Source organism: Podarcis gaigeae, assembly GCF_964106915.1.
Source record: "Podarcis gaigeae genome assembly, chromosome: 10".
Lineage (NCBI taxonomy): Eukaryota > Metazoa > Chordata > Lepidosauria > Squamata > Lacertidae > Podarcis > Podarcis gaigeae.
The window spans coordinates 13882759-13909046 of record NC_139686.1 but is presented as its reverse complement, the minus strand read 5'-3'; the positions used below and the strand labels follow the sequence as shown (position 1 = coordinate 13909046).

At 43.1% G+C, this 26288-nt stretch overlaps 2 protein-coding genes and 1 long non-coding RNA gene across 4 annotated transcripts in view; 2 read left to right on the top strand and 1 right to left on the bottom strand.

The window, feature by feature from the left end:
* Positions 1–12439, top strand: part of PDE3A (phosphodiesterase 3A) — a 279326-nt gene extending 266887 nt beyond the window's left edge. The window contains exon 17 of the mRNA XM_083700022.1: positions 3333–12439. Within this exon, the coding sequence (XP_083556148.1) occupies positions 3333–3541 (209 nt within the window). The 3' untranslated portion in view covers positions 3542–12439. The remainder of the gene's footprint in view (positions 1–3332) is intronic.
* LOC310826334 overlaps positions 1–26288 on the bottom strand; it is a 343986-nt gene that overhangs the window by 219982 nt on the left and 97716 nt on the right. The gene's annotated exons all lie outside the window — the stretch shown is intronic.
* The window catches only part of SLCO1C1 (solute carrier organic anion transporter family member 1C1), a 32329-nt gene continuing 28604 nt past the window's right edge, over positions 22564–26288 (top strand). For both annotated transcript variants that reach the window (XM_083700284.1, XM_083700283.1), the window contains exons 1-2: positions 22564–23034; positions 25594–25745. In XM_083700284.1, the coding sequence (XP_083556410.1) occupies positions 25617–25745 (129 nt within the window). In that variant the 5' untranslated portion in view covers positions 22564–23034; positions 25594–25616. The remainder of the gene's footprint in view (positions 23035–25593; positions 25746–26288) is intronic.

Genomic DNA, 26288 nt, shown 5'->3' with positions numbered 1-26288 from the left:
CCTGGTGGCCCTTCTCTGAACCTTTTCAAACACTCTACAATATCCTTTTTGAGGTGAGGCCACCAGAACTGTACACAATACTCCGAACGCAGCCACACCTGCATAGCAGCATGGTGCATACTAGCTGTTTCATTTTCAATTCCTCTCCTAACGATCTCTAGCACGGAGCGTGCCTTTTCCATGGCCGCCGCACACTGGGTCAGCACCTTCCTTGAGCTACTTCTGTTTTGACCCCAAGGTCTCACTTCAGGTCCATTGCCTCCAGTTCAGACCCAAGACCCCTCTCTCAGTTCTTGCATTCCCAGTGCGACCCCCTGACCTAAAAGCAAATGAGTGCAGTTGCATCAGTTAGCCTGATTAGATTTGCAGTGGTTCCGAGCAGAATCTCAGGTGGTGATAAATGCTCTAATGACCTCTGCAGAGAGCTGCAAGACTCGGGAGGGTGGCGAGGGGGGGAGTGTTGTCTCCCAGGAAACCAGGGATAGAATGTTCTAACACGGAGCGCTGTGCGGAATAGAGTTTTCTCCTGATTAAACCTTCAGGTTTCCTACAGGGGAGTGAAAGCTTTCTAATGAAGGATTGAACTGGATTTGGGCTGTGCCACAGTGAAAAGCTCTTTGTTTGCCGTTGAAAAGCTTGAAGGACTCAACGGTTTGGCTCCTGACACACACTTAAGGCCACCTGGAAACGCTAATCTAGGCACACATTTCTTTGCGACAAAACATTCCTCTACGTCATTTTTTTTTTTTCCTTCCCCACTGGCTCTTCATTAAAACCTTGAAGAGGTTCATATCGCTGAAGTTTGTAGCTGCTGCTAAGGATAGGTGATGGGGGAGTTTGCAAAGGAGCAAGTTTTAAGTGTTTGTTTTGCTAAGATTCTTAGCTTGAGAACTCTTGCCACTTCAGGTCAGTGGTTCTGGAGCCCAGAGGGGATACGTTTGCCTCTGTGGCGTGAGAAGGTTTCAGCACACAGTTGTCTCGGGGAAACCTCCACAAAAGCATGTGGGATTATTATTTGTACAGCACATGGTTCATTTGCTCAAGTGGTACAGATCAGTCAACTGAACTTTTCAATTGATAAATCAGCGGTGGCTGGTTTTAATTGGTCAGAGGTTAGGGCAAATTGAAATACGAAAACGAAAATATTAAAAGTCTTAATATGTTTTCTTATAGCATTTATTTATTCATTTCATAAAAGTTACATGCCGCTTGACTATAAAAAAAAACCTTAAAGTGGTTTGTAAAAAGAATGGAACAGCAAAATAAGTTAATAAACAAAACCAGTGTAAAACAACTATTTAAAACATTCAAAAACAGATACAAAAAAACCAATAAGATGAAAACCAGATTAAAACATGTATCAGCGTTCTACGTGTCTATAGGCTTGCCTAAACAAAACAGTTTTCATCAGGTGCCAGACAGAAACAATGAATTGTCAAGGCAGGGAGTTCCAAAGTGTGGGGAAATGAGCAGTAGTTTTTGATAATTAAATCTTAATCTATGTCTAAGTGCCTTCAATACAGCCTCTGCTAGCCTGGGCCCCTGCAGATGCTTTGGACTATATCTCCCATCATAGGGATTGTAGTCCCAATTTAGCTTGAAGGCTACCTATGGTGGGGTACTATGATGTGCACATTTTTGTAAATTTGTTCAGGTCACAGCCAAACCAGCAGGTGGATCACTGTTGCTTACTGGGAGGGCTGGGGCTGTGGGCAGGTTGATTTTTAAAGTAATGTAACCATGCTTTAAATTTATGGTGCAGATAAGGTCTGTGTATGGGATGCGGGTGGCTCTGTGGTTTAAACCACACTGCCACTTGGACTTGCTGATCGGAAGATCGGCAGTTAGAGGCCCCGCGATGAGGTGAGCTCCCGTTTTTCGGTCCCTGCTCCTGCCAACCTAGCAGTTCGAAAGCACATCAAAGCGCAAGATACCACTCCAGCGGGAAGGTAAACGGTGTTTCCATGTGCTGCTCTGGTTCTCCAGAAGCGGCTTAGTCATGCTGGCCACATGACCCGGAAAAACTATCTGCGGAAGCGGACAAACGCCGGCTCCCTCAGCCTGTAATGTGAGATGAGCGCCACAACCCCAGAGTCATTCACGACTGGACTTAACTGTCAGGGGTCCCTTTACCTTTAAGGTCTGTGTATACCCAGAAATGAGCCCTAATGTGCTTCCAGAGAGGGGTCCATTGTAGGATGGGTGCTCTTGATTTATTCAGATTTATTTTTTTATAATAATATTTATTAAGATTTCAAAAAATTACAAACATAAGAAATAGTAATAAAACAAAAAATTACAGAAAACTGAAAAGAAAAAGGAAAAAATTAAAAACAAATCAATTTTTCCATAGCTTATCTTTTATTTACTTGTTTCCTTGACCTCCTCACACCTCCCTTTTTTGTATTCTAGAGAATTTTTGTAATCTGGAGAAAATCCTGTAATGAAACAAGCTGGTGACAACAACCCGTATGAGCATAGGAACATAGGCTTTCTACTTTAGGTCTATCTAGCTTAGCATTGTCAGCCCCAGACCAAAGTAGAGGAGTGATGGACTTTGTCATTCAGCAATATTAGGAAGACCAGACCTGCTCTCTGCACCCTTGACTTTCAGCTGGTGGGTCAGGGGAGCAGCTCCGCCAACGTGCAAATAAATGTCAACAGTAGAGGCTGCCCCCCCGGCCCCTGTTGCTCACTGACACGGCAGCGACAACTATGGGAAGTGCATGAAGTCCTGTCTGGATTGGCCTCCTGGCTGCCTGCTTGCTCAGTCCACTGGACTATCCGCCCATTGGCTCGCTCAACTGGGCCGCCTGCTTGCTTAAACTCCAGGCTGCCCTCCCTCTGCTGTGCATGCGAGTAAGTGAGCAAGTGGGCAGGCGGGCGGTGGTGACGACAATGGCAGTGGTAACGTGGTAAGGCCCTTCTGTCCACTTGCTTGCTTTGTGTGCCTGTTCACTTGCGCCACCAGCCTGCCTGCTTCATTCGCCCATTGTTGTCACACTGCAGTTCATGTGGCCCCCTGCTGCCAGCCACGTGAACTGTAGCGTGATGCACGTTCCCACCTTGCATAAATATTATATAGTAAGAAATTAAGAGATGCTTGCTTGGGTTAAAGGTGGGTCCCGAGTCTAAAAAAGTTGAAAACTGCTGATTTACACTGATTGGTAGCAACTCCCCAGGGTTTCAGACAATGAATTTTTCCCAGCCCTGAATGGGGGTGTTTGGGATTGAGCCTGGGGCACCCATCTACCACTGAACCTTCCCTTTCTATTCATACTCTGCCCACGGTTGCAGCTTAAGGCATCATTTTCCCCTGTGGTGTTTTGCAGGGAAGAAGAGGAGGAAAATCTACTGCCAAATCACTCAGCACCTACTTGAGAACCATCAGATGTGGAAGAAAGTCGTTGCAGAGGAGGAACGGAAAGCTGGGGCAGAAAAGCAACCCTCTGAAGAGATTGAGGCTATAAAAGAGGAGGAGGAAGAAAAAGGGAAGCCCAGAGGGGAAGAGGAATGCAAAGCGCCCGAGACAAACCAATGACAAGGATAGGATGTTGAGCAGTATTTTGAGACAAGGATGACTTGCGCACCTGTTCCTTTTTACAAGCCAGCACAACACTTAGACACAACACTGTAGAAATACGGGATAATGCACCTACAGCTGTTTAAGTTGTTTCTCTTTACCTTTAAACTCCTCCGCTCAAAGAAGCTTTCACACTGCAACACCAACTTTTACAGACTTTCGTATGGGATGGGAATACTAGCTTGGGTTTATCAGCTTCATTTTGTTTTGTTTTCGTTTTTTTAATGATGGCATATTATGGTAACTGTGATAATGAAAGAGAAAAGAAGGAGGAGAAATTTCTGCTCGCAGTGAAGGGAGTGGCAGTTGCCTTTGTTCTTCTGTCTCCATGATATGGCGTCAGTGATCTTATCCGTGAAATATTGGTTCTGTTGTGCCAGTATAGATACACATGTGGGGTGGTATGCATAGCATCCCTGAACAAATGGATGTGATGTTGCATTTGAGGATGGCTGTGACACTAGAGTATGTTATCTTAGCACATGCGCATAAGGTTCCGACCCCAGAATGTCACGAAAATGACCCCTGCATGGGGTGTAAATTTTGTCTGCAAATGTGACCTCCTTATCTTTCTCAGCCTTGGGGAGCCTGTGTTAGAAGCACTCTGTCTTTCTTCTTCTTCCGCACAACTCAGAATAATTCAGGCAGGCATAACCCAGGGGCAGCTTTGGGCAAGGGCAGCCAATGGCTGGCGCAGTCTTTTCTGCAGCTGGCTGGTAGCTCGTTTCCTAAAAGTGGCATCCATTGGCAAGTTAACACTAGCTGTATTCACATCTGCAGACTGTACGAGTTTACACGGGATCACACGTACGCTTTGTACAAGTTGCAAATGACTGACACCAGTCGCCTGCAGAAGGGAATGCACATCCAACCACTGGCGCTCATCCGTCATGTCCAAAGGTATTCCCAGTCCCTTGAGTCAGAAAGCGCTGGGGAGAGAGATTTGCATGGTCCTCTTCCATGCCTCCTTTGATAATAATCATATGATTCCAGATGTCTTGTGGGCTTATGAAAAAAGAGGCATATTGGCTGATTCTCAGTTTAATGTCAAGTAATGACCGAAGATGCTTGGTCATAGCTTATTGTGATATTTTCAGTTCATACTGGAATTTGCAGGGAGGGTCATCAAACTTGGTCCTCTGCAACAGTGGCTTTCAGATTGTCTGTTTTTGGGGAACGCGTTTGGCATTGATTAGTTTGCTGCAAATCATGTGTATATCGCTGGTAGTGAGAAGCAAGCTATATTTTGGGGAGAGTTATTCTTCCATTACGGATCTTCCCATAAAAGCAGTAGTGGGGAACGTGTGGCCTTCCAGATGTTCTTGGACTCCAGTTGCCATCAGTGCCAGCCAGAGTAACCAGTGGTCAAGGATGATGGGCATTGTAATCTTTCAACATCTGGAGGGACCTAAGTCCCCTTCCTAGAGAAAGCCATGACAGATTTCCAAAGAGCCCCAGAGTTCTCCGAAACACAGTTTGGGAAACTACTGACGGGTTTAACTCTTGGCAGAAGCGCCTGCGGAAAGCATCTGTGCAAAAGTTGGGGGGACCTTTGAGAGTGGGGTTATCTTTCTGCTCCTCTTTCAGGACAGGGATTAACCATGCTTCTCCTTTTCAGTGAAGGTGGTTTCCCATGTAGCCTTTGACATCTGCTGGAAAAAATCTTATGTAGAATCAGTTATAATTTAACTTTTCCTATATAGGTATGCTTGCAGGCCTACAATAATCTGGCAAATGCATGCATTAGGTTTCAGGTCACCCTCAAAATACCTTTAAGGAGGCGTTGTGACTGGGTGGGTGCAGAACAGGTGTGGAGAACCTTTGACCCTCCAAATGTTTTGGACCCACACCTCCCAATGACCATACTTGCTGGGGCTGATGGGAGTCGTTCAGAAACAGCTGGAGGACTGACAGTTCCTCACATCCAGTGTAGAAAATGATATGAACTTAGGGGCCAAATGCACATTGTCAGTGTTTATTTTTTCTGTTCTCATTCTACTCATGGCCCCTAATGTTGGTCATGTGGGGTTTTATTTTTAAAAGGAGGTTTCACTCTCAGTCTTTAAAAGCAGCAGGATGAGAGATGTGGAACCATCCAGGATCTCTGAAGTCAATGGACCTTTGCAGTGCTTAAACTGAAGAGCACAGAGGCCTACCCTTTGTTTGTCAGAGAGCAGCCACTGGAAGTGAGGTCAAAGCATGTCATTCCGCAGCAAGGAATTAATTGGCAATTAATAGCTTGCTTAGATCCTCCTTGATCCAACAGAAGGATTTATTTATTTTTACTTTGGAATTCGGTTTTGCTGTTTTGAAAAGCAGACAGAAGATCAGGTCTTCAGCAATATGTTGTTGTTTTTTTGGTCGCTTAACTGATTTATTTTTTTTAAATCTCCTTGTCCATGATTTGCTTATCTATATGTAAATATGGAAATGCCTTTTGGGTCTTGTATATAATAAAGGGGAAGAAGGGTGGGGCATTTTTGTAAAGATAATTTAAGAGAAAAAAACTATTTTTAAAAAATAAAATGTAGCCATTTGCTCGTTCGACAAATAAGATCTTGCATAATTGGTAGATTGGTAGTGAGACTTCAGCATCAATCCTCAGAGGCAGGTTTTACCAAGAATAGCTGAGTTTTCAGTATCAAGAGTCTAGCCATTGATCACTGCCCAACTTGAGTTTCAGTAGCACTATATGTGGAGAAGGATCTGCTTGCATAAGTTAAAAGTGTGCTCAGAAATTGTGCCAAAGTTAGTGTGCCATTCCTGAGACCCAGTACCTTCGGTCTCGTGCATGATGCTTCAACAGTGATTATTTACCTGCCTTCTTTTCCCAATCTCGCTTCTCAGTGGCCTCCAGGTACCACACCTTGCAGGATTACTAGCATCAGCTACCATGTGCAAGTTAAACATTTTCCAGGGAAACACATCTTCAGCATCAGAATCTAGTTATTCAGTGTCCCTGACTCCTTTGTGCTAGGAAAAAGTCAAAGGCAAAGGAGAAGGAAATTGATTAGGGGGCTGTTGTCTCTCACACTGTTCTAGGCCACATCCTTACCCAATTTATAGCATGGTTATATTGCTTTAACTGTCACAGCTTTGCCCATGGAATCCTGGGAACTGTAGTTTGTTAAGGGTGCTGAGAGTAGTTAAGGGAAACCGGTTCCCCCTCACAGAGCTACAGTTGCCGGAGAAGAGGAATTGATTGTTCAACCACTTGGGGAATTGTAGCTCTGTGAAGGGGAATGTGGACCTCCTAACAACTCCCAGCACCTATAACAAACTTCAGTTCCCAGGAATGTTTGGAGGAAACCATTGCTGCTTAATAAAGTAGTATAACAGTGCTTTAAGTGAATGGGTGCAGATGTGGCCTTAGTAATGTCCTGTAAGTGGCAAGAGTAGACCAAAAAATAGAGATTGAGGTGAATCACAGGAATGACCATCTCTTTACACACACACACACACACACACACACACACACACTTTTCCTCCCATGGTTGTCCCGAAATGTAAAAGATAGATGTCAAACACACGTGTTGTATAAATGCACTTGTCAAAGAACTGGGATTAGTTCAGTCAGGTCTGGCGCAAGACATCTCACTTCCTGAGGTAAATGGCAAGATGGTGCCCTCCCTTGATTCCATAGACAGAATCCAACTCTGCTGGTAGTTCAATCTTTCTTAGGCGCCACCTTGTGGCATCCTCCACCAAAACTTAGGTCAGCCGGATAGTTTAGCAGGTACAGCTCTGTTCTCCAATAGCTTGCCACCACTCCTCATCTCCCCCCCCCTCCCACTGCCTCACTTTACCTCATAGTAAGGCTGGCCCCAATGATGACTTCCTACTGAGTGTGCCCTTAACGTCCGGATTTGTCGATGTGTGAAATGACCCTTTTTTCAAAACTTAAGAATCCTAGGCCTGTGATATATATGCCAGTGTGATGTCATGATCATAGGATCAGCCCTTTCTGAGATTTTTCTCAGTGCTTATCCTTGTCCCTGTTATGGCCTCTTCGCCCTTCAAGGTGCTTATCCTTGTCTTCATTTATAGCCTCTTTGCCCTTCAAGGTTGAATCTGGCTGTATTTTCATCTAGCTTGGCGCTGTTGTGGGAGAGTTTGTTTCTCTGCCTGCTTCCTGTCTTCTTGTTCCCACAATTCCTGCATTCAACGAAGCCCCTCTTCCTTTTCAGGAGTGCTTGCATTCTCATATTATCCCAACTTTTCTGGCCTCCTCTAGTTCTTTAAATACAACTCAAAATCACCAGGAAGCCTGTGGCTTATGTACCCAAAAGTTTGTGCACAGCACCCTCCCACCACCCTATCTGTAATTTGAGGGCCAGATTTCTGGGAAACCCACGAGGCTCCTTTGGAGGGGAACTCCAAAGTCCCTTCATGCACAGAGTGCTACCTACACAGCCTTCTGGGTTGGTGGAAGAGAGTTGGGGAGGGTTACCATTCTGTACTAAAATGCAAGGGTTGCTCTGAGCTGCTGATATTTTACAAAAATAAATAAATAAATTGTTAACCTCACCAAGCATGGGTTAAACGAAATGCTTGGGGTCAAAGGAATATTCTTCTTCACAGTTTTCTCTGAAGCACAATCAGTGACTGCAGTCCAAGCTCATATCCCCCCAAAATTAACCAAAATTCCAGTTCCAGGGTGTGTGCATTTTTGGTGGGGAGAGCTGTGTGTTTTGCATAACCTTTCTGCGTATCGTGCCCAAACACATTTCTCATGGTGTCCGGAAGCCCTTGAATGTATTTTGGTAAACTCGCTGGGCCTTTCTTCATCAGCATGATTTCTTTTGCAATAAATGCACAGGTCAACAGTTTGCATGGCTTGCAACCCTGAAATCACAGCTCAGAGCTGTCTGTAGCTTCACAGTAATTGTTTTAATGGAGAGACATTCCTAACTCCGGCCCCCTGCCTGCTCCTAAAAACTAGCTCTGCTGGAAAGCTCCTGGGAATCCTTAGGTGAGCAAGAAAGAGAATATTTGAAAGGAAGGGAGTAACTTTGGAAGCAGGGTAAAATCCAGAGATTGTCTTTTGCCAGTGGTGGTCATTAGAACTAGATCTTGTTTTTGTTTCCAATGTGCTGTTGGTTTCTGTAGCGTTGGTGTTACCTTTTCTAACTTAACTCGACAAGCCTTTCTTGCGAGTGCAGGAGCTAACCTAACCTCCTTATAAGCCTAAAATGTTTCTGAGTGATCAGGATCAGGAATGAAGAGCATTTTTTAACCCAAAATGATGAGAAGAACGCAACAGTGATGAAGGCAAAAATAGACATAGTTATATAATAAGATCCCTGCAGGATCAGGTGCAGAGACCAACTAGTAGTAGCCATTGATAGCCCCGTCCTCCCCTAAATTTATATCACAGTGGCTGAGTGGGGATTTGAACCCTGTTCTCCCAAGCCTTAGTCCCAATCCCTTAACTGCTACACCACACATAAAATGGCATGGCATAGTTGCAGCTCCCACACAGCCTAGAATTTTTTGTTCCTTGGTGTGGCGGATTGCTCTTAAAGTATCCATTTCAGGATAAGGACTAATCCCTTGGAAAATATTGTTATGACACACTTACAGGATTTTTGGTTTCGGTTTTGTTTGGCTGAAAGGAATATAAGTGGCTTTATCAAACGCCAACTAAATTTTGCCCTTCATTGACAATGCTCAGTGGGAGAGATTTCATATATGGTGTCGCTAGGAACTGGACACCAAAGAGCCGTGCCATTTTCTAGTTTCTTGAAAACTTGGGTGTCTCCCAGCTGGCAAGCATGCTTCCAGCATAATTAGCCTTGGATCTGATGGGATTTTGAACTCAGATGGTTGAATGGGCAACACAAGAAGAAATCATGTAATTTCAGGGCGGGGAATGGGTGTCAAAATCATTTCCTCCTCACTCAAACTCTTATGTCTGCTTTTGAAACTCTCGACCAAGTTCCAAATCTGCATTAGGCACTGAATTTGGGCTCATCTTAGTTACAAATTAGGAAGTAAGCCCTTTGAGGCAGTCTAAAAATTCAGCATGCTTTGTTTGTTTATATCGCTAAAAATGCAGTGGACATTGTTAGAGGAAAATTTGGACTGAGATGGAAGGAACTGTTCCATCCAGGCAATGAAACTCTTGCTACAGGCAGTGCTAATGGTGGGTTCATACCATCATGCATGTCGATGAAAGTTGTGAACAGCAGAACTGGCTCTTTCATTTCATTTGGCAGAGTGAGCAGGCAGGCGCTAGGGAGCAGGGATCATAGCATTCTGGCTGTTCCTTGTAAGCCTCCCCAAACTGCTCCCCTCTGAGGAGGACAGGCCACACAGCCTGTTCTGGACCCTCTCTACGAATCTACTCTAGTGCCTCGGGTATGGTGGAGAACACTCTCCTCTGGCCAGCACCAAAGCAAGATTCGTCTGCCAGCCCAGTCAGCTTCTGAAAGTGGAATGGAGAGCAGGGCGCCATCTTGACCTTCACCTCAAACAGTAAAATGTCTTGAAAAGTAAATTGAAACAAATAGAAAAGCCCTTGCAGGTAGGTGAGTTCCATACGCACCTTGGAGCTCCAGCCTTCAATCAGGTTATAATTGGATTCTGAATGTGAGTGATAGAAGAGTTGTGGCCTTTGGATTTCAACTCACATCTCAAGCATTTGCATTATCTGAACCTCTGGTTGACCAGTCCCAGTTACTCAAATGTTATTATTCCTGATATCGCCTGATCCTATTTTACTGGAGAGGCCTATTAAGAGAGGAGGTGGTGTGTGGAAAGCCAAGGTTCCAGCCTACCCACTGCTAGGCTCTTGTCTCTGTTTGGCAACTTGAAGACCCAGATGCTGCTACTCAGGGGGTCAGCTTTGGCCCACAGACTCCTCAGTTGCCAATTCCTGGCCCACACAATTTTGTCCCAGGCATGCCTTTTCATGCACATGATCCCCGCTGATTTGCCTGCGCTAGTTCTGGTGCACGGCATCCACACCAGTTGATGCTTAACTGTTTGTTTCCCAGATGCAAGCACATAGCCTCACGCTATTTGCATAATCGCACATCCTCACGTTTGAAATAACGTTCTGCAGCTACGTCCAGCTTTGATCCGACTAATCCTCTGAGGTTAAAAATGGTGCCCTAGGCAACCCTTTGAAAGATGATTATGTACTTGACTTGTCACATGACTTGAAGCCGATTCCTTTGTTAGTGCAAAATTCACATTGAAACAAATGGGTGTGCACTCCCTGTAAAAGCATTGCACACCCATTTTTCTCTCCAGCGAATCATTTTGCTTCCCAACACTCAAGGTGTGGAGCGCCTCCTCTAAGGTGTGTCTGTTGATGACACAAGCTATGTTTTCTAATCAAGCTGAGCTTTTGGCAGATGTTTATTACATGTTAAAGAATGCATTCTCAATGTTCCATTAGATAGGTTTGCACCTTTCTTTTTTAGAAGAGTCCTTTTGCAGAGTTTACGGGCACTAAAATCTTGCAGGTTTTCCTCTAAAGCAATATCTTAAGCTATCCACTTCTTTTTTCAAAAAAGAAGAAAACTACGAAAACATAAGGGCATGATCCAACCAGAGTTCAGCACTTCCAGTGCTTGATATTAAAGGTAGTGTTCAGCCTCATGCTCTGCCTCTCCTGCATGCCATCAAAGCCTGGTTGCTATTCTTCTCAGAAACTATTATTTCATAAGGTCTTGGAGCATGAGAATGAAACTCAGGGGTAGCGAAGGTGCCAGATGTGTCAATTCAGCCCTCTCTGTCCGGCACCCCAGGCCATGCCCCACTCTGGTCCTGATTTACCCCCTCCTTGAGAGTTTCTGCCAAATGGGAATGCCTCCTTGACCTCAGACCGTGCCTCTTCCATACCTGCGCAACGGTAAAATTTGCATTCGCTGCTGCTCCCACTCTTCTCTCTGGCTCCGCCCACTGCTGGCATGTGATTTCTCCCTTTCCCCAGAAGGGGGGTGCGGCCGTTAGGCTGAAAATTGTTTCCCAATCTCTGAAGTTGCTGAAAAAGGAGAACTGGGGGTGGGGAGTGGGGAGCTAGCGGCTTCAGAAACACACAACGTTCCTCCTTCTCCTCCAATTCTATGCAGATGAACCTGGGAGCCAGTCCTGTTGAGGTCAGTGAGTGGGACCGAGCAGCAGATTTCTCCTTGAAATTGGGACTAAGTGCCTCACTTTTGGCTGACTCGTGCCCAAAGGGAACTGCCAACCAAAGTAGGAAGGTGGGGGACGGGGACTTGCCATCAGTATTGGTCCATTTTAAACACGGTGTTCTTTTCACTAAGTACTACATTCATTAATTTATATTTATATATTGTCAATATTGTTGTAATAACCAAGCCTCCTCTTTTCGTTTTGAACACTTCAAGAACAAGGCCTTGTATTTTGTGTGTGTGAGTGTGTGTGATTTTCTTTTCTTCTTCTTTTTTTTAAAAAAGATGATGCTCTTTCACGGACCGGCGGAAATCTTTTTTTTTTTTTTACCTTTCACTGATATCCTTGCACTTAAGACATGTAGCAATACTTAATATATTCCCTTCACAAGTATTTGTTAAGTGATTTTTAGTTAATGGCTGATAAATGTTTTGTACAAAATAGATTCTGTACAGGGATTTAAACAAACAAAAAACAAAAAACAAAGAGAGAAATCTTTTAGATAAACATTATTTATTTTTACTGTTTTTTGTAAGTTAGACACTATAATGATGCTCCTCTTTTTTGCCAGAATTACTGGAAGTGCCTCTTGGTATAAATGTATAATAGTAAATATGTATTCAGAATTATTAGAGATAAAACTTGTCACAAAAAAATGAACAATGTGGATGTTGCAATGTGAAGAAAAACAAATATAATTCTGTGGTATCATATTGGTTTGCTGTTCTTTCTTTCCTTAGAAGGCTGGTTCTCTTATGCTCCGTTCTTTTTTTCTTTTTGTTTAAAGAATAATACTTTATTTAGAATTCAACAATAACAAGGGGAAAAACCACAGCAGTTGCTACATCAATTCATTACAATTAACCAATTTTAACAATATATAAATAGTAATGGAAAAAATACACATCACTTTTAACTTACCGAAGTTGTTATATTACACTTTTATCTCTTTATCTCTTTCTTAACATATCAAAAAGATAAAGACCAAGAAAGGAGGCACAAAACAGAAAAAAGAAGAGGGGGGGGGGATGAGGGGAAGGGAAAAAAGGAAAAACAAAAACATTTGGCTTCCAATTAGACTCAATGTGTTATTATTTCTACAATTTTCTCTGATGCTACTTTCTGCAGGGGGAAAAATATTGGCCACAAATTCCGCTAGGATAATGGTGATAATACAGCATTTGTATAGAACATCAATGACAGTGCCTAATTTTGATCCTGGCAAGACTGTGCATGACTTGAACTCAGCACAAAGCAAGTTCATTCTGCACCATAGGAACATGTCACGTCCCAGATTAAGTGGCAGGTAGTTGACCAAATTCCATCTTGTAAATTCATTCTTCTATGTTCTCCATTTTGTGGCTCAGCCCCTCCATCCCCTTCTTGCTCCTCGGATAAAAGGACCACATTCAACATCCCACCCCCACTATTATCTCAACAGCTTTCCCCTCATCTCTCTATTCCTTTCTCTTCAAATCTCTCTCTCCCCCACCCCGCAATAATTAGGGCGTGTTGATTTTTTCAGCTTTCAAATTCCCAAAATGAGAGGTGCCGAAGAGTTGTGGCACGATTCGTGAATTCAAAAAAAAAATAATTTGGTTAAATTAATTTAGTTTTGCTTGGTAAGTAAAACGTGTGTAAAATTTCATAGTCATCGTTAGAAATGATTACCCAGTACTTGCAGTTATATTCCATATTATTAATATTATTGTTATTGTTGCTTTTATTTAGGATCGCCTGACATTTTCAAAAGGTAAAATTAAAATTCTTTGGTTTTCCAAAAGCAGATTATGTGCTTCTTCATCAGACGTAGACTTACCAAGCTAAATATTGTCCAGTCGTGAGAATAATAGCCAATTTGAATTCCTCACACCCATAAAAAAAACCCTCACTGAAAAAATTTGAAAACTTAAGTTTCAAGACCTAAAATGACACAAAACTACCCAACCACCCCATTTCTTTCACGCATTCAGACATTCACCTACCAGCTGCACCAGGATAGCCAAAATGGTTACCTTCAGACATTTTTGGACTCCCAAGTCCCATCCCCCAAGCTGTTTCTTCTGGATATGTGATCACAGTCACTTTCCTGGGAATATGCCCCCATTGAATCCAATACTTCTGAGCAGACGTGTTTAGGGTTGCCTTGTAAGGAGATAGTTTGTGCTGTCGCCTTTCATGGCCAACAGCCTCATTTTGTCAGACGCACAAATCGGATTGAGAAGCTGATATTTATATACACACCTGCTTTGAGGTACATCGGAGCGTAAAGCCAAGCTAACTAGGTGGAAAACAGGCGTACAATGAAGTGCACCTCCGATTCATTAGATCGCTAAATATACCAGAAATGTGATACGACACATCCAAGTGGGAACCGTTTTCAGGTGAAAGGAGTGTTTAATGAGACACTCTTCTGCATTTGTTTTTCTGAGGCCTTCCCTGCTGCAAGACGTCCTTGTCGGAACAGCTGGACCACCCTGGGAAGAAAGCCAATCGGATACCATTAAGGGACCACACACAGATAACCGTCCTTTGCTAATATGGAAAGCCGGTCACAGAGACAAGATCCCAAATCCATGTAGGATCTTCCCAGGAGAGGTGGCGTGGGTGGGGGGCACCTTATCCTGAGTGTTACAGTGGGCTAAGAAGGAGAGGGGCCCAAAGGACTTTGGCTGCAGTGGGCTGAGGGGAACACAATTCATGGGAAGGTTTAAAATGGGTCAGCAAACTTTTTCAGCAGGGGGCCAGTCCACTGTCCCTCAGACCTTGTGGGGGGCCAGACTATATTTGGGGTGGGAGGGCGGGAAATGAATGAATTCCTATGCCCCACAAATAACCCAGAGATGCATTTAAATAAAAGAACACATTCTACTCATGTAAAAACACACTGATTCCCGGACCGTCCAGAAGCGACTTAGTCATGCTGGCCACATGACCCGGAAGCTGTACGGCGGCTCCCTTGGCCAGTAAAGTGAGATGAGCACCGGAACCCCAGAGTCATCTGTAACTGGTCCTAACGGTCAGGGGTCCCCTTTACCCTTTAAAGGTGTATAATGAAGGCGCCAGGGGAACTTCCCTGGGGAGAGCATCCCACAGACAGGGAGCCACTGTAGAGAAGGCCCCGTTCTCATGTTGCCACCCTCTGGACCTCTCAAGGAGGAGGCACATGAAGAAGGAGGCACACGGAGGAGATGATCTCAGGGTCCAGGTAGGTTCAAATGGAAAGAGGCGGTCCTTGAGGTATTGCAGTCCTGAGCTATTTAAGGCACTAGAAGTTCTTCACAGCTTTGAGAAACTTTGGAATTTGCTTCTGCAAGGTGTAATAATAATAATAATAATAAATTTTATTTATATCCCGCCCTCCCCAGCCGAAGCCGGGCTCAGGGCGGCTAACAATAATCAAATAATCAAACAATCAAATAGCCATGTCCTCCTACCTGGGCAGCTGTTAACACATCAATGGAAGATAAGGCTATCTGTGGCTGCTCATCATGATGTCTATATATATCTTATCTCTGGTATTCAGAGGCAATATGCCTTTGGGAGAGTGGTGCTGCTTTTGGGGTTCCCACAGGAATCCTGTCTGTCACTGTGGGAACAGGATTCTGGAGCACATTGGCCTCAGATCTGAGTCAGCTGGTGTCTTCTGATTTTGGGGGTTTTCAGAGTATATTAGTGGTTATTTTTTAGACCTATTGAGGACTAATTGCATGTGTTCTGAAATACAGGAGTGTGGGCATTCCCCGTCCACTAGGGCACTCCTGCACAACATGTGATATTGAAGGTAAAAAAGAGGGCAGGTCATCCATATTTTTCTGGCTTTGTTGTTATTTAGTCGTGTCCGACTCTTCGTGACCCCATGGACCAGAGCACGCCAGGTACTCCTGTCTTCCACTGCCTCCCGCAGTTTGGTCAAACTCATGCTGGTGGCTTTGAGAACACTGTCCAACCATCTCGTCCTCTGTCGTCCCCTTCTCCTTGTGCCCTCCATCTTTCCCAACATCAGGGTCTTTTCCAGGGAGTCTTCTCTTCTCATGAGGTGGCCAAAGTATTGCAGCCTCAGCTTCAGGATCTGTCCTTCCAGTGAGCACTCAGGGCTGATTTCCTTCAGAATGGATAGGTTTGATCTTCTTGCAGTCCATGGGACTCTTAAGAGTCTCCTCTGGCACCATAATTCGAAAGCATCAATTCTTCGGCGATCAGCCTTCTTGATGGTCCAGCTATAGCACAAATTCTACAGCAGGATATACACGGGACAATGTTGTAAAATGTTAGGAAGGCTAGGGGATGGGCAGTTCTTGCAGTTTCTGTTTGCTTTTATTTCTAACTAGCCAGCATTCTCTTGCGTTCTCTTACGGCCTCCCTTTTTTGTGCCTTAAGTAAGATTTGCAAGTGTTAAGTTAATATTTGCAAAGCAAAGCCGTTGAGATTTATATAACTTTTTATCACGACAGGTGGTGACAAAACGTAATAACTAGTTACTCATCTCCTTGACTTGGTTGTCGCCATAACACCATACCCTGAAAATAGGGATGACCTAAGGAAAGTAGGACATTCCGGGGTCAAATCAGAAACTGGGACAGCTTCTCTAAATCCAAGACTGTCCCCGGAAAATAGGGACACTTGGAGGGTCTGCACTAAAAGAAAATGAATGCCAAAAGCAAGCTTCTGAAATAATGACTTGTAAAAAAATAAAAATAAAATAAATGATAAACATAAATTAAAAACTAGATGATCCATTTGCAGCACCTAATTCTATGCTGTTAATTCAAGTTGTTCCTAACTTATTTAGTTCGATATCTGAGACCAAGAAGGCCTGGGCCTCTCAAATACTTTTGCTGCTAACAATATTGAGCATAACCTGCTATGAAGTTACACTAGATGTTTCAGATCACCAAAACAAGGCATTCAGAGGAGGCTAATTTGGGGCTTAGTCTGCTTCCCCCCTTCTTTGGAAACAGAGGTGGTCCGTCTCTGTCTCCCTGCAAATACAAAGGAAGCCTAAATAGATTTAAGTGAAATGAAAAGAACTCCCATTCATAATGAAATTACTACTCAGGGTTTTACGACACAGGGTTGCTGCACTTAAGGTGCTGAAATTGCATTTAAAAAAACAAAAACAAAACAAAACCAATATGATGACAGTCTGTTGCTTTCTGGCTTTTGTCTTATAAACACCTTGTCTGAATAATTTTTCAGACAATCGGAATTGGGTATGACAGACTGGAGAACTGGAATGGACGAATCTGTCCATTTTGGATTCTCTTTGTTTCTTGTTTTTCCAATATTATATTAAGGTCTCCAAATCTCCATATTTCCACATCAGTTTGTGAGATTATATATATATATATATATAAGCTAATCCAAAAGGAAACACCCCCCAAAAACCAAGACACAGAAGAAAACAATGGCATGGCCCTCCTTCCTTATATCAAGGGCACTACAGATAAAATTAGCAAAATCCTCCATAAACACAATATCAAAACAGCCTTTTGCACCAACCAAAAAATAGCCAATATCCTCAGAAACCCCAAGGATAAAATCCAGTTGGAAAACCAAGGGATCTATGAAATACCCTGCAAAGTCTGCCCAGCCACGTACATTGGACAAACAAACAGACGAATAAATGCACGTATCGCAGAACACAAGAATGCCGTCAAAAAAGAAGAAAAAACTTCCTCTCTTTTCCAACACATGAAAGAAACAGGACACGAAATTAATTTTGCAGATTCCAAATTGCTCTTTAACACGGAACATCACCACAAGAGAATAATCATGGAAGCCATCGAGATAGAGAAACACCCTCACAACATGAACAAGCGTGACGACACATCCCGCTTGCCAGACATCTGGAAATTAGCCCTCCCCACAAAAACTGACACCAGATCCAGAGGCACACAGAACGCCAACACCAATCAACCACACCAGACCCAAACCCAGACCCTCTCCACAGATGAATTACTGACACCATCCAGTAGCCAATCCATGGTGGCACCTCCGGATGCTGCACCCCCCTGCAATCCCTACACAGATCTGGCTGACACAAGCCACAAAACCACAGCTCGCCCCTATACACGAAGCCAAGCCAAAGCACAACTAAGTGCAATACAGCCATCTTCTCAGGAAAACTCTTCACAAAGTTCAAGAGGTCAAGACACAAAGACTTTAGCAACTAATCCACACCTAATGACCCACCTAAGTGGTACTCAGGATATCACTCAAGAAATCACTCAAGGTATCTCTCAAGTAATTAAGGAACAAAAGAAGAAAAGGCACACTAGCCTGGGAACTTCCTCTCTGCCCAGAACATTGGAGGCTAGACACCACACCCCCTCTACAGTATTTATAGGAACTCAAACATTGAGATCCCGCTCTGTTCCAGTAACAAGAAGCCGAAAGCACCAGCCTGAAGATGACGAGTGAGACCTCGTCGAAACGTCGCCTAGACACCCCAACTTTTACACGGGAAGACACCCGAGGACACCAAAACCTGCATATATATATATATATATATATATATATATAATCCCTTGTGAACAACGAAAGCATATATATATATATATATATATATATATATATATATATATATAATAAGCATATATATATATATATATATATATATATATAATCCCTTGTGAACAACCATCAGGATTTTAGTGTAGATATCTCCTGATATACACATTTTTGTATGCAATCTTCCTCAATATGTGCATTTTTAAATTTTCCTTTCACTAATGTACGCAATTTTATCCACACTTTACCCCAGTCTATGCACTTGTTGTACACATTACTTGACTGAAAAAAAACATTCATTTCAAAATTTGCAGTAGCATGAATTTGGAAGGATGGCTGTTTTGTTCCACATCTTGTTTCAGAAAGTGTGAATTAGGTAGGTTTCCCCTTTAAACATGAACTGAGGACTGTATGCCGATATTCTGCCCAAATGTTGTCACTTTACTCCTGAAATTTTGAGGGGTTAGGGGGACTGCAAATGGATTTCTTCTAGGATCAGGTAACATGGAAATTACCTGCTAAACACAGCCTGTATACTATTAGTGTTCTAGAAGGCTGATCGCCAAAGAATTGATGCTTTTGAATTATGGTGCTGGAGGAAACTCTTGAGAGTCCCATGGACTACAAGAAGATTAAACCTATCCATTCGGAAGGAAATCAGCCCTGAGTGCTCATTGGAAGGATAGATCCTGAAGTTGAGGTTCCAGTATTTTGGCCACCTCATGAGAAGAGAAGACTCCCTGGAAAAGACCTGATGTTGGGAAAGATGGAGGGCACAAGGAGAAAGGGACAACAGAGGATGAGATTGTTGGACAGTGTTCTTGAAGCTACCAGCATGAGTTTGACCAAACTGCGGGAGGCAGTGGAAGACAGGAGTGCCTGGCGTGCTCTGGTCCATGGGGTCACGAAGAGTCGGACACGACTAAACGACTAAACAACAACAACAGAAGTGACTATTTGGGCTGCATTCACCTGGCAATTTATTCAGCGTGGATAGCTCAGTTGGTTAGAGCATGATGCTGATACTGCCAAGGTTGGAGGTTTGATCCCCATCTAGGACAGCTGCATATTCCTTCATTGCAGGCGGTTGGGTTAAATGATCTTTAGGTTCTCTTCTAACTCTACAATTTCTTTTTCATGACTTTCCCCTAGCTGTTGCAGTCCACGTTATGTTTGAGCTTTCTTTCACACAACATAAGTACTACTTCCAGAACTATAGTGGAATATGGGGCAAGTTTAGTGCTTAATTTCCATGTTATTTGCTTTCAGAAATAATCTGTTTGCAAATAATGTGTAAATGAGTGCTAAACTTGTGCTACATTCCACTGTAGTTCCAGAAGTGGCATTTACATTGTGCAAAAGCACAATTATAATGCAGAAATTAACAGGTAGTAAAACGTCAGGGAAATGCAATAAACTGGCATGTGGATGCAACTTTTATCCTGCTTCTTCCTCTCAGCATGTGAGGTTTTAATTGTACAAATGAGGAAAAAAACATCAGGGTCAATATTTCCTTCTGTCCCATACTGTTTCCCCTCCTCCATAATGACTAAGTAGCTAAAACCACAGCAAGACTCTGGCTGACTGAGAGCCAACCACACACAAAAATGAAATAAAACACCTTGAACAGATCCCAACTAGATTTAATAGAAATTATTATCCATTCTTTAATCATTCCCCCCTAATCTTGCTGGAATTTTATTATGCCTCACGCAATGTGCATGTGGTGCCTTAGATAATGTTCGCATTTTGACGTAGTGGGGCCCACTCCCCCCCATTTTCACCCTCTAAATGATTCAGAATATGTTGTTGTGGGCATAGAAATGGACGGGTTGTAGCACCAAGACAGTGATTGGAAGCGAAATCTGAGATTAAGGGAAATCCACATGCATCAGCAGCTGTCTGGCTTCAGAAGGTCAAAAGTGGAACCGGGACCTAAGTGCCTTGCCATGCTGCTGTCTGGTATTCTGGGATATGTTGCCTTTGAATATGGATGTTTCACATTGGTGTAATGGCTAATAGGTAGTCATGTCCTCCGTGGGCTTGTGGCCATTGCTACATGTCGGTATTCTCCATCATTTAGGACTCAACCACACTTCTGCTTGCCCATGCCTAGAAAAAATGGATTCAACTGGTTTAGCCCTTGTCCCACTGCTTTTCCCTGGAAAACCCACTCTTTAGCGCTAAACCACAGCAAATGTCAGAGGAAACCTGATTCATGTTTGCTGCAATTGAGCAGTTCCCCTGGGGGAAAGCGGCTGAGCAAGCGGAAGTCTGGGTGATCCCTTAATGATGCTCACTACAAAGAGCAAATGTTAGCTTTTGATATAATTCCGCAGGTTATGAAGAACTGGTCCCTAGTTCAGACTTGGAGATATATAAACAATAAGCTGGGTGATTTCTAGGCTCAGTAGGATCCACAGGCAATCCAGAAATCGATGTTCTCTACACAGCTGTGTTTGGGTTTGACAAACATGGGTTTGACATGATTTGCCAGTTAGTTCGTGCGACTTTGCGGTTTCAGGCTATGCCTTCAGAATGTTTAGACGGATGTTACAGGAAAATTCTGGTGGAACATCTGTGAGGTGTGGTGCCCAAGCAGTAGAAGACCTATATAATTATTTACTGCACTGCTCCTTGTATTATGAACCAGGGGCGAAGTTTATTCTGAACTGATTAAAATACGTGATGGGGATGATCAAGCAAAAATTACACATTTGACTCTGACATATCCCGACAGAGTTACGAGATTTGCAGTGGCTGCCCAAGAGCTAATGAGAAAATTTTATGGAGGTGAATATGTCAAATTGCAAAGATTTAATTGGGTGATTTAATTTTTTTAAAAATAATTTGGATGCTTTTAAATGTATTGGTTCTCTTCACAGTTTGCATTTTAGAATATATTTTGTTTTATTTCCCCCTAACCTTTTCTACATTGTGTATTAGTAGGAGGAGGAGGAGTATTTTGGTATGTATTTTAATGTAAAGACATATTTTGGTCACCATTGTTCCTCAGTTTTGTATGTATATGTGTATGTGTCAGGCGTGGAGAGTCCTCCTCTCCCTTCGATAACTTCACAGATAAGAATTAATGAGCAGTTGATAGATTTATTGTCCTTTTATTACAGCATCGTGTTGCAAGCACAAATGCACAGGATAAAATGACAGTATGTATGCATGATGGTGACTTTTCTGTGGTTCTGTGACCATGATCTGGTGGTACGCTCTATCACAAGAGACTAGGGCCCTGAGGGACTAGACGTCTTTCCACAGGGCCTGCAAGACAGAGCTGTTCCACCAGGCCTTTGGCCAATGCACAGTCTGACCCCCTCCTTTGGTAATCCTCACAGAACTCTAGCCCAATGGTTGCCATTAATTTGATTTTGAATTGATTTTAGAATGGATTGATTTTAGAATGCTGTGTTACTTTTATTGTTGTTAGCCGCTCTGAGCCCGGCTTCGGCTGGGGAGGGCAGGATAAAAATAATACAAATATTATTATTATGGTCAGAACAACAGTGATAAACAAAGTAGGTCTTCAGGGTTTCAGACTGACATCTCCCACAACTCTACCTGGCAACTGAACCTGGAGCCTTGTGCGTGTAATGTAGATGTTCTACCACTGAAATGGGGTAGTTAGCTTGACCTGATGTAAGGCAACTTTCTAGGTTTGTATGGCTACATCATTGACTGAATTGCAGAGTGGGTCACAGCTGAGATGTGTTGTTCCACACCATGTCGCCAGTCAGGAACTGGAGAGATGGAGCAATGGATCACACATCGGCGCGGCGCAGCATCGTAAAACCTGTTGCGATCTACACACTCTAAAGAAGGTGAAACAAATACCACCGTGTCAGTTCAAGAATCGAACTGCACCTGCTATGTAAGCTTCCAAAAACTATAACTGAGCAATTAAAAGCAAATGAGCAGGATTATATAAAGGTCATGTTTTTTTGGGGGGTGAAGGGGACCACCATCTAAATTCTCGGGAATAACTGAGTGAGTGGATGGTATCAACACTGGAGAAGATGACTGGTAATGGAGATATGCACATTTTCTAGTCCTGATTTCTCCCGCTACCCAAGAAAGAAAGAAAGAAAGAAAGAAAGAAAAGCTGCAACGTTGTTCAAAACATTACAAGACCTAATAAGGAAGCTTCCCATTAAATAACGGTGTGTGTGTGTGTGCTGGCTTTGCAGAGAGATTTCCGTGTAGGCAGAAGAAAGTTTCTTCGTTACACTATCCGCCCTCCCCTTTGGTTGGCAGGTTCCCCCCCATGAAGTCTTTTATTTCCTGGGAACCAGCAATTAAGAAGATCAGGGCTTTAGAAGGAAAAGAGAGAGGGAGAGAGAGGGAGAGAAAGAAAGCTTTATCACATGCATGTTGTCCAACTTGCTGCATGTCGCTAAGAAAGATCTCAAGAACTTTTAAAACCATTTCTGCTGTGAAGAATTCCAGCTCCTGCTTTGCTCATGTCCTTTGTGTGTCCCAGAATTTGTAGTGGGGGAGAAGAAAGACCAGACTTGAAGGTGGAGGAGTAAACAAGAAAAGACCGAGTGAGAGGGCGATACTGACCACACAGGCAAAACAAAGAACTGTTCTCCCCACCCCTTCGGACTTTCTTGTCTCCTCTTTCTACCTCCAGATATAAGATCTACCTCACTGCATCGTGTCTCAGACTGGGGTTTCGCTTGAGATTCTTCCATTTTAAGGCTAGGAGAAGAGATACGTATTTGTTTCTGAGTTCACCCCCAGAAAAGAACTACCAGGGACTGGAGGTCGCTACTGCCAAGGTAAGGTTGTGTCTTCATCCGCTCTGCCTTCATTCTCTTCTCAAAAGTTGTCTGTCTTCTTTGTGGACAGAGGCCTTTCTCCTCTCATCACCTGTGAGTAAGAAAACACACACACACACACATTCATTCATTCATTCATTCATTTATTCATTCATTTCATTCAATCAACTAAGGGGACTGTCTAGAAATATGACTTTTTCTATAATGTCAGTGCTTACAAAGAAACGAATGGTTCTTTAGAGAAAGTTGTTGTCACGCTGGTGCCGAAGAACGAGAAGGAGGGAATGGGGAAGCTATCATTTGCAATCGTTTATTGGTTGTGGCAAAAGCTTGAAAATGATTCTGGTTAATGTGAAAGCCACTGCATGATTGGAAAGCTCCTGTGCCCTTGGCGTTCTCACTGATACTTTAGAATTTTTAGCAAAAGCACTGCTGTTTGGTAAGCTCCTTGGAGACAGGGACCTGCTGCTTTTCTTTTTTTAGAACAATTTTTAAATTTATTTTTTAAAAAATACCAAAAAAAATGTTATCCTTTAAAGGGCAGTGTACATTGATGACACTTTAGAAATGTATCTTGATCATGGTTGCAGTCATCATCAGCATTATTATTGTTATCATTTTTAACTGCAATCTTCTGAAGTGTTCCTTTAGAATTAATAACACCAGTAACCACAATTTATTTATTTGCTTCTTCTTTTATTAAATTTGCATTCCAGTTATTTGTCCAAAGATTGCAGGGAGGTTTACAACACAGAACACAAAAGTCAGTACATCAACACAGTACCTATTTAACACACACACACACACACACACACACACAAAAATCAGATGCAATTATAGTAAGAAATGCCTAACAAAATACAGATTCTTACAAAAATCACGGCACGGTCCACAATATTTTAACAATTATTATTAATGTTTATGTTTTCAAAAGATGGAACTATTCAGAGAAGTTTACTTTGTTGTTAATAATAATAATAATAATAATAATAATAATAATAATAATAATAATGGGATTTTAAACTGTTAAAGGTTCTTTTTAAAAAAACAACCCCCAAAAAACCCATGGAACTCCTCCACTCTTTGAATGTTCATAGGCCTTCTGTCCTTATGTTTGCTTCTTGGCGAAACCAATTCCCATTCAAACCACAGTTTGGGAACTTCTGGGGTAGGGACTTCAGGTGGGACACTACGTCTTCAGAGTGGCAAGAGAGGCTGAATTATCTTTTCAGCAGAGTGCTGGATACCCTTGAGAAGTGAAGGTGTGCGGACCCAGGAAGAGAAGGTTGCAGTAGTCTAGCAAGAAGTGGCCATGGTATGAGCCAGACTTTTTGTGAAGGGCCAGAACAGCTATATTTTTGTCAGGCTATCTATTGATGTTTTTACTGGTGTTTTTATTGACATTATAATTTTGTATGCTCTATACCACCTTGCTGTATTTTTATGAAAGTGCAGCCTATAAATATTCCAATAATATGATATATCCAGCTATTTCAGTATTGTCTATTCTGCTTATCAGGTCTCAAATGAAGCCTTTCTCATCACTTGTTACCTTATTTTAATTTGAGTAGTTGGGATGGCTACCAAGACCTTTCTGAGTGCAAGTCAGGTGCTCTGCTACTGAGCTATGATCCCTGCAAAGGAGCCTGTCTGCTGTGTCTCTGCATGATTATCTGCTCTGGCTTTGAATCTTCCCTATCAGCCTCGGCTGGAGACGAAATGTTCTGTCTCCATCTCTGCATCCAGTGTGACTAGGTGACAGGAGCAAGCCACGCAAGAACTCTGCATAGACTTGTCAGAGCTTCAGCCTTAATGAGCACAGCATCTCACCCCCAGTAGGTCTTGCCCCATGGATCAGTTGCCTCCCAACAGCCATCTAAGTTCCCACCTCTCCAGGGTTTTCCCCCAAGCAATCAGAGACTGTGCCTATGTGGATTCAACCTCTACTCCACCATCTTCATGCCTCTTCTGGTTCTAGGTGACCAGGGAGGAGGGGAGCTTGTCACAGCGGGGGGGGAAGGGGAGACACCCATGCCTCTTCACCAGTTGGACTCATCTCTGCCTCTTGGCCGCCTTCTGCTTCAGCTTCTGCCTTTGATTCTAGACTTCTCTCTGCCACTGACTCTCCCAGCTCACTAAGTACTGTTACCTCTTCAGCTTCCGACACCTCCTCCTCCCAGCCTTCTCCCTCTTCTCCATCTGATCACTCGTCATTTCCCCACTCCACAGGCTCTAAGCCATCTTTGCTTGGTGGTTCCTCCAACCATTCCTCTGTGTCCAACTAGTCCATGACTCCTAAGGCAGAGCTGCAGCAGAAATGTCTGCCCTCTGAGGAGGTTGCCCCCTGGATCTCTGAATGAGTCTTCCAGTCAGTGACTCCTGCAGAAACATGACAGGGAGAGTGTCCCCTGGCGGCAGGTCATTCTTCCTCCTATACATACTCAGAAGTGCATTTCCAGGTGTTCAGTTGATAATGTGATTCCTTAGGAAACATCTTTCACATTACGGAAGCAATAATAATAAAAAGGGCCTATATAACCATTTATTTATGTCTTTCAGATTGATTGAAAGGGAAAATTCCGATGGAGAATTCATCCAAAGAAAACACTCAGCTTTTTTCAAAAAACACAATCCTGCCCATTGACAGGTCTTCTTCAAGATCAGAATCCTCAGCTTCAAAGGAGAAAGGAACAATCTGTGGAGGAATGAAGGTATAGTATAAAAGAGCTGTGGATTGTGGACTTGGCTCATTTGAAGGGGCTGAGAATTCATCACTGGGCACATTATTTCCCTGATACTTTTCAGCCAAGCCTTTTCTTCTTGCAGCCCAACTCAAATACAAAGCATCCAATCCCAATCACAGCATCCATTTAAAGCTCACATTTTCTCCTGCGTACTGTTGTTTATCCCCTCACAGAGCTATGCTTCCCAACCAACCTGGGAATTGTAGCTCTGTGAGGGAAATAGGGGTCTCCTAAGTTCTCTCAGCGCCCTTAACAAACTACACCGCCCATAATTCTTTGGAGGAAGTTGTGGCTGTCAAAACTGGTACCATAGTTTTTCAATGTATGGTGTGAGAGCGGCCTAAGTCTGCCCCAATACAAATGGAGCCAAAACTGAAGTTTGCTGCCAGTCTGGTACTACAGAAGTGAGTTGGGGGAAAGAATTGTTCAGTGCCTGTCAGGTGTTCAGCTTGGCCGACGCAAAACAGCACTTCAGACTTTGAAAAGCATCAAGGCATCTCTGAACTTGCG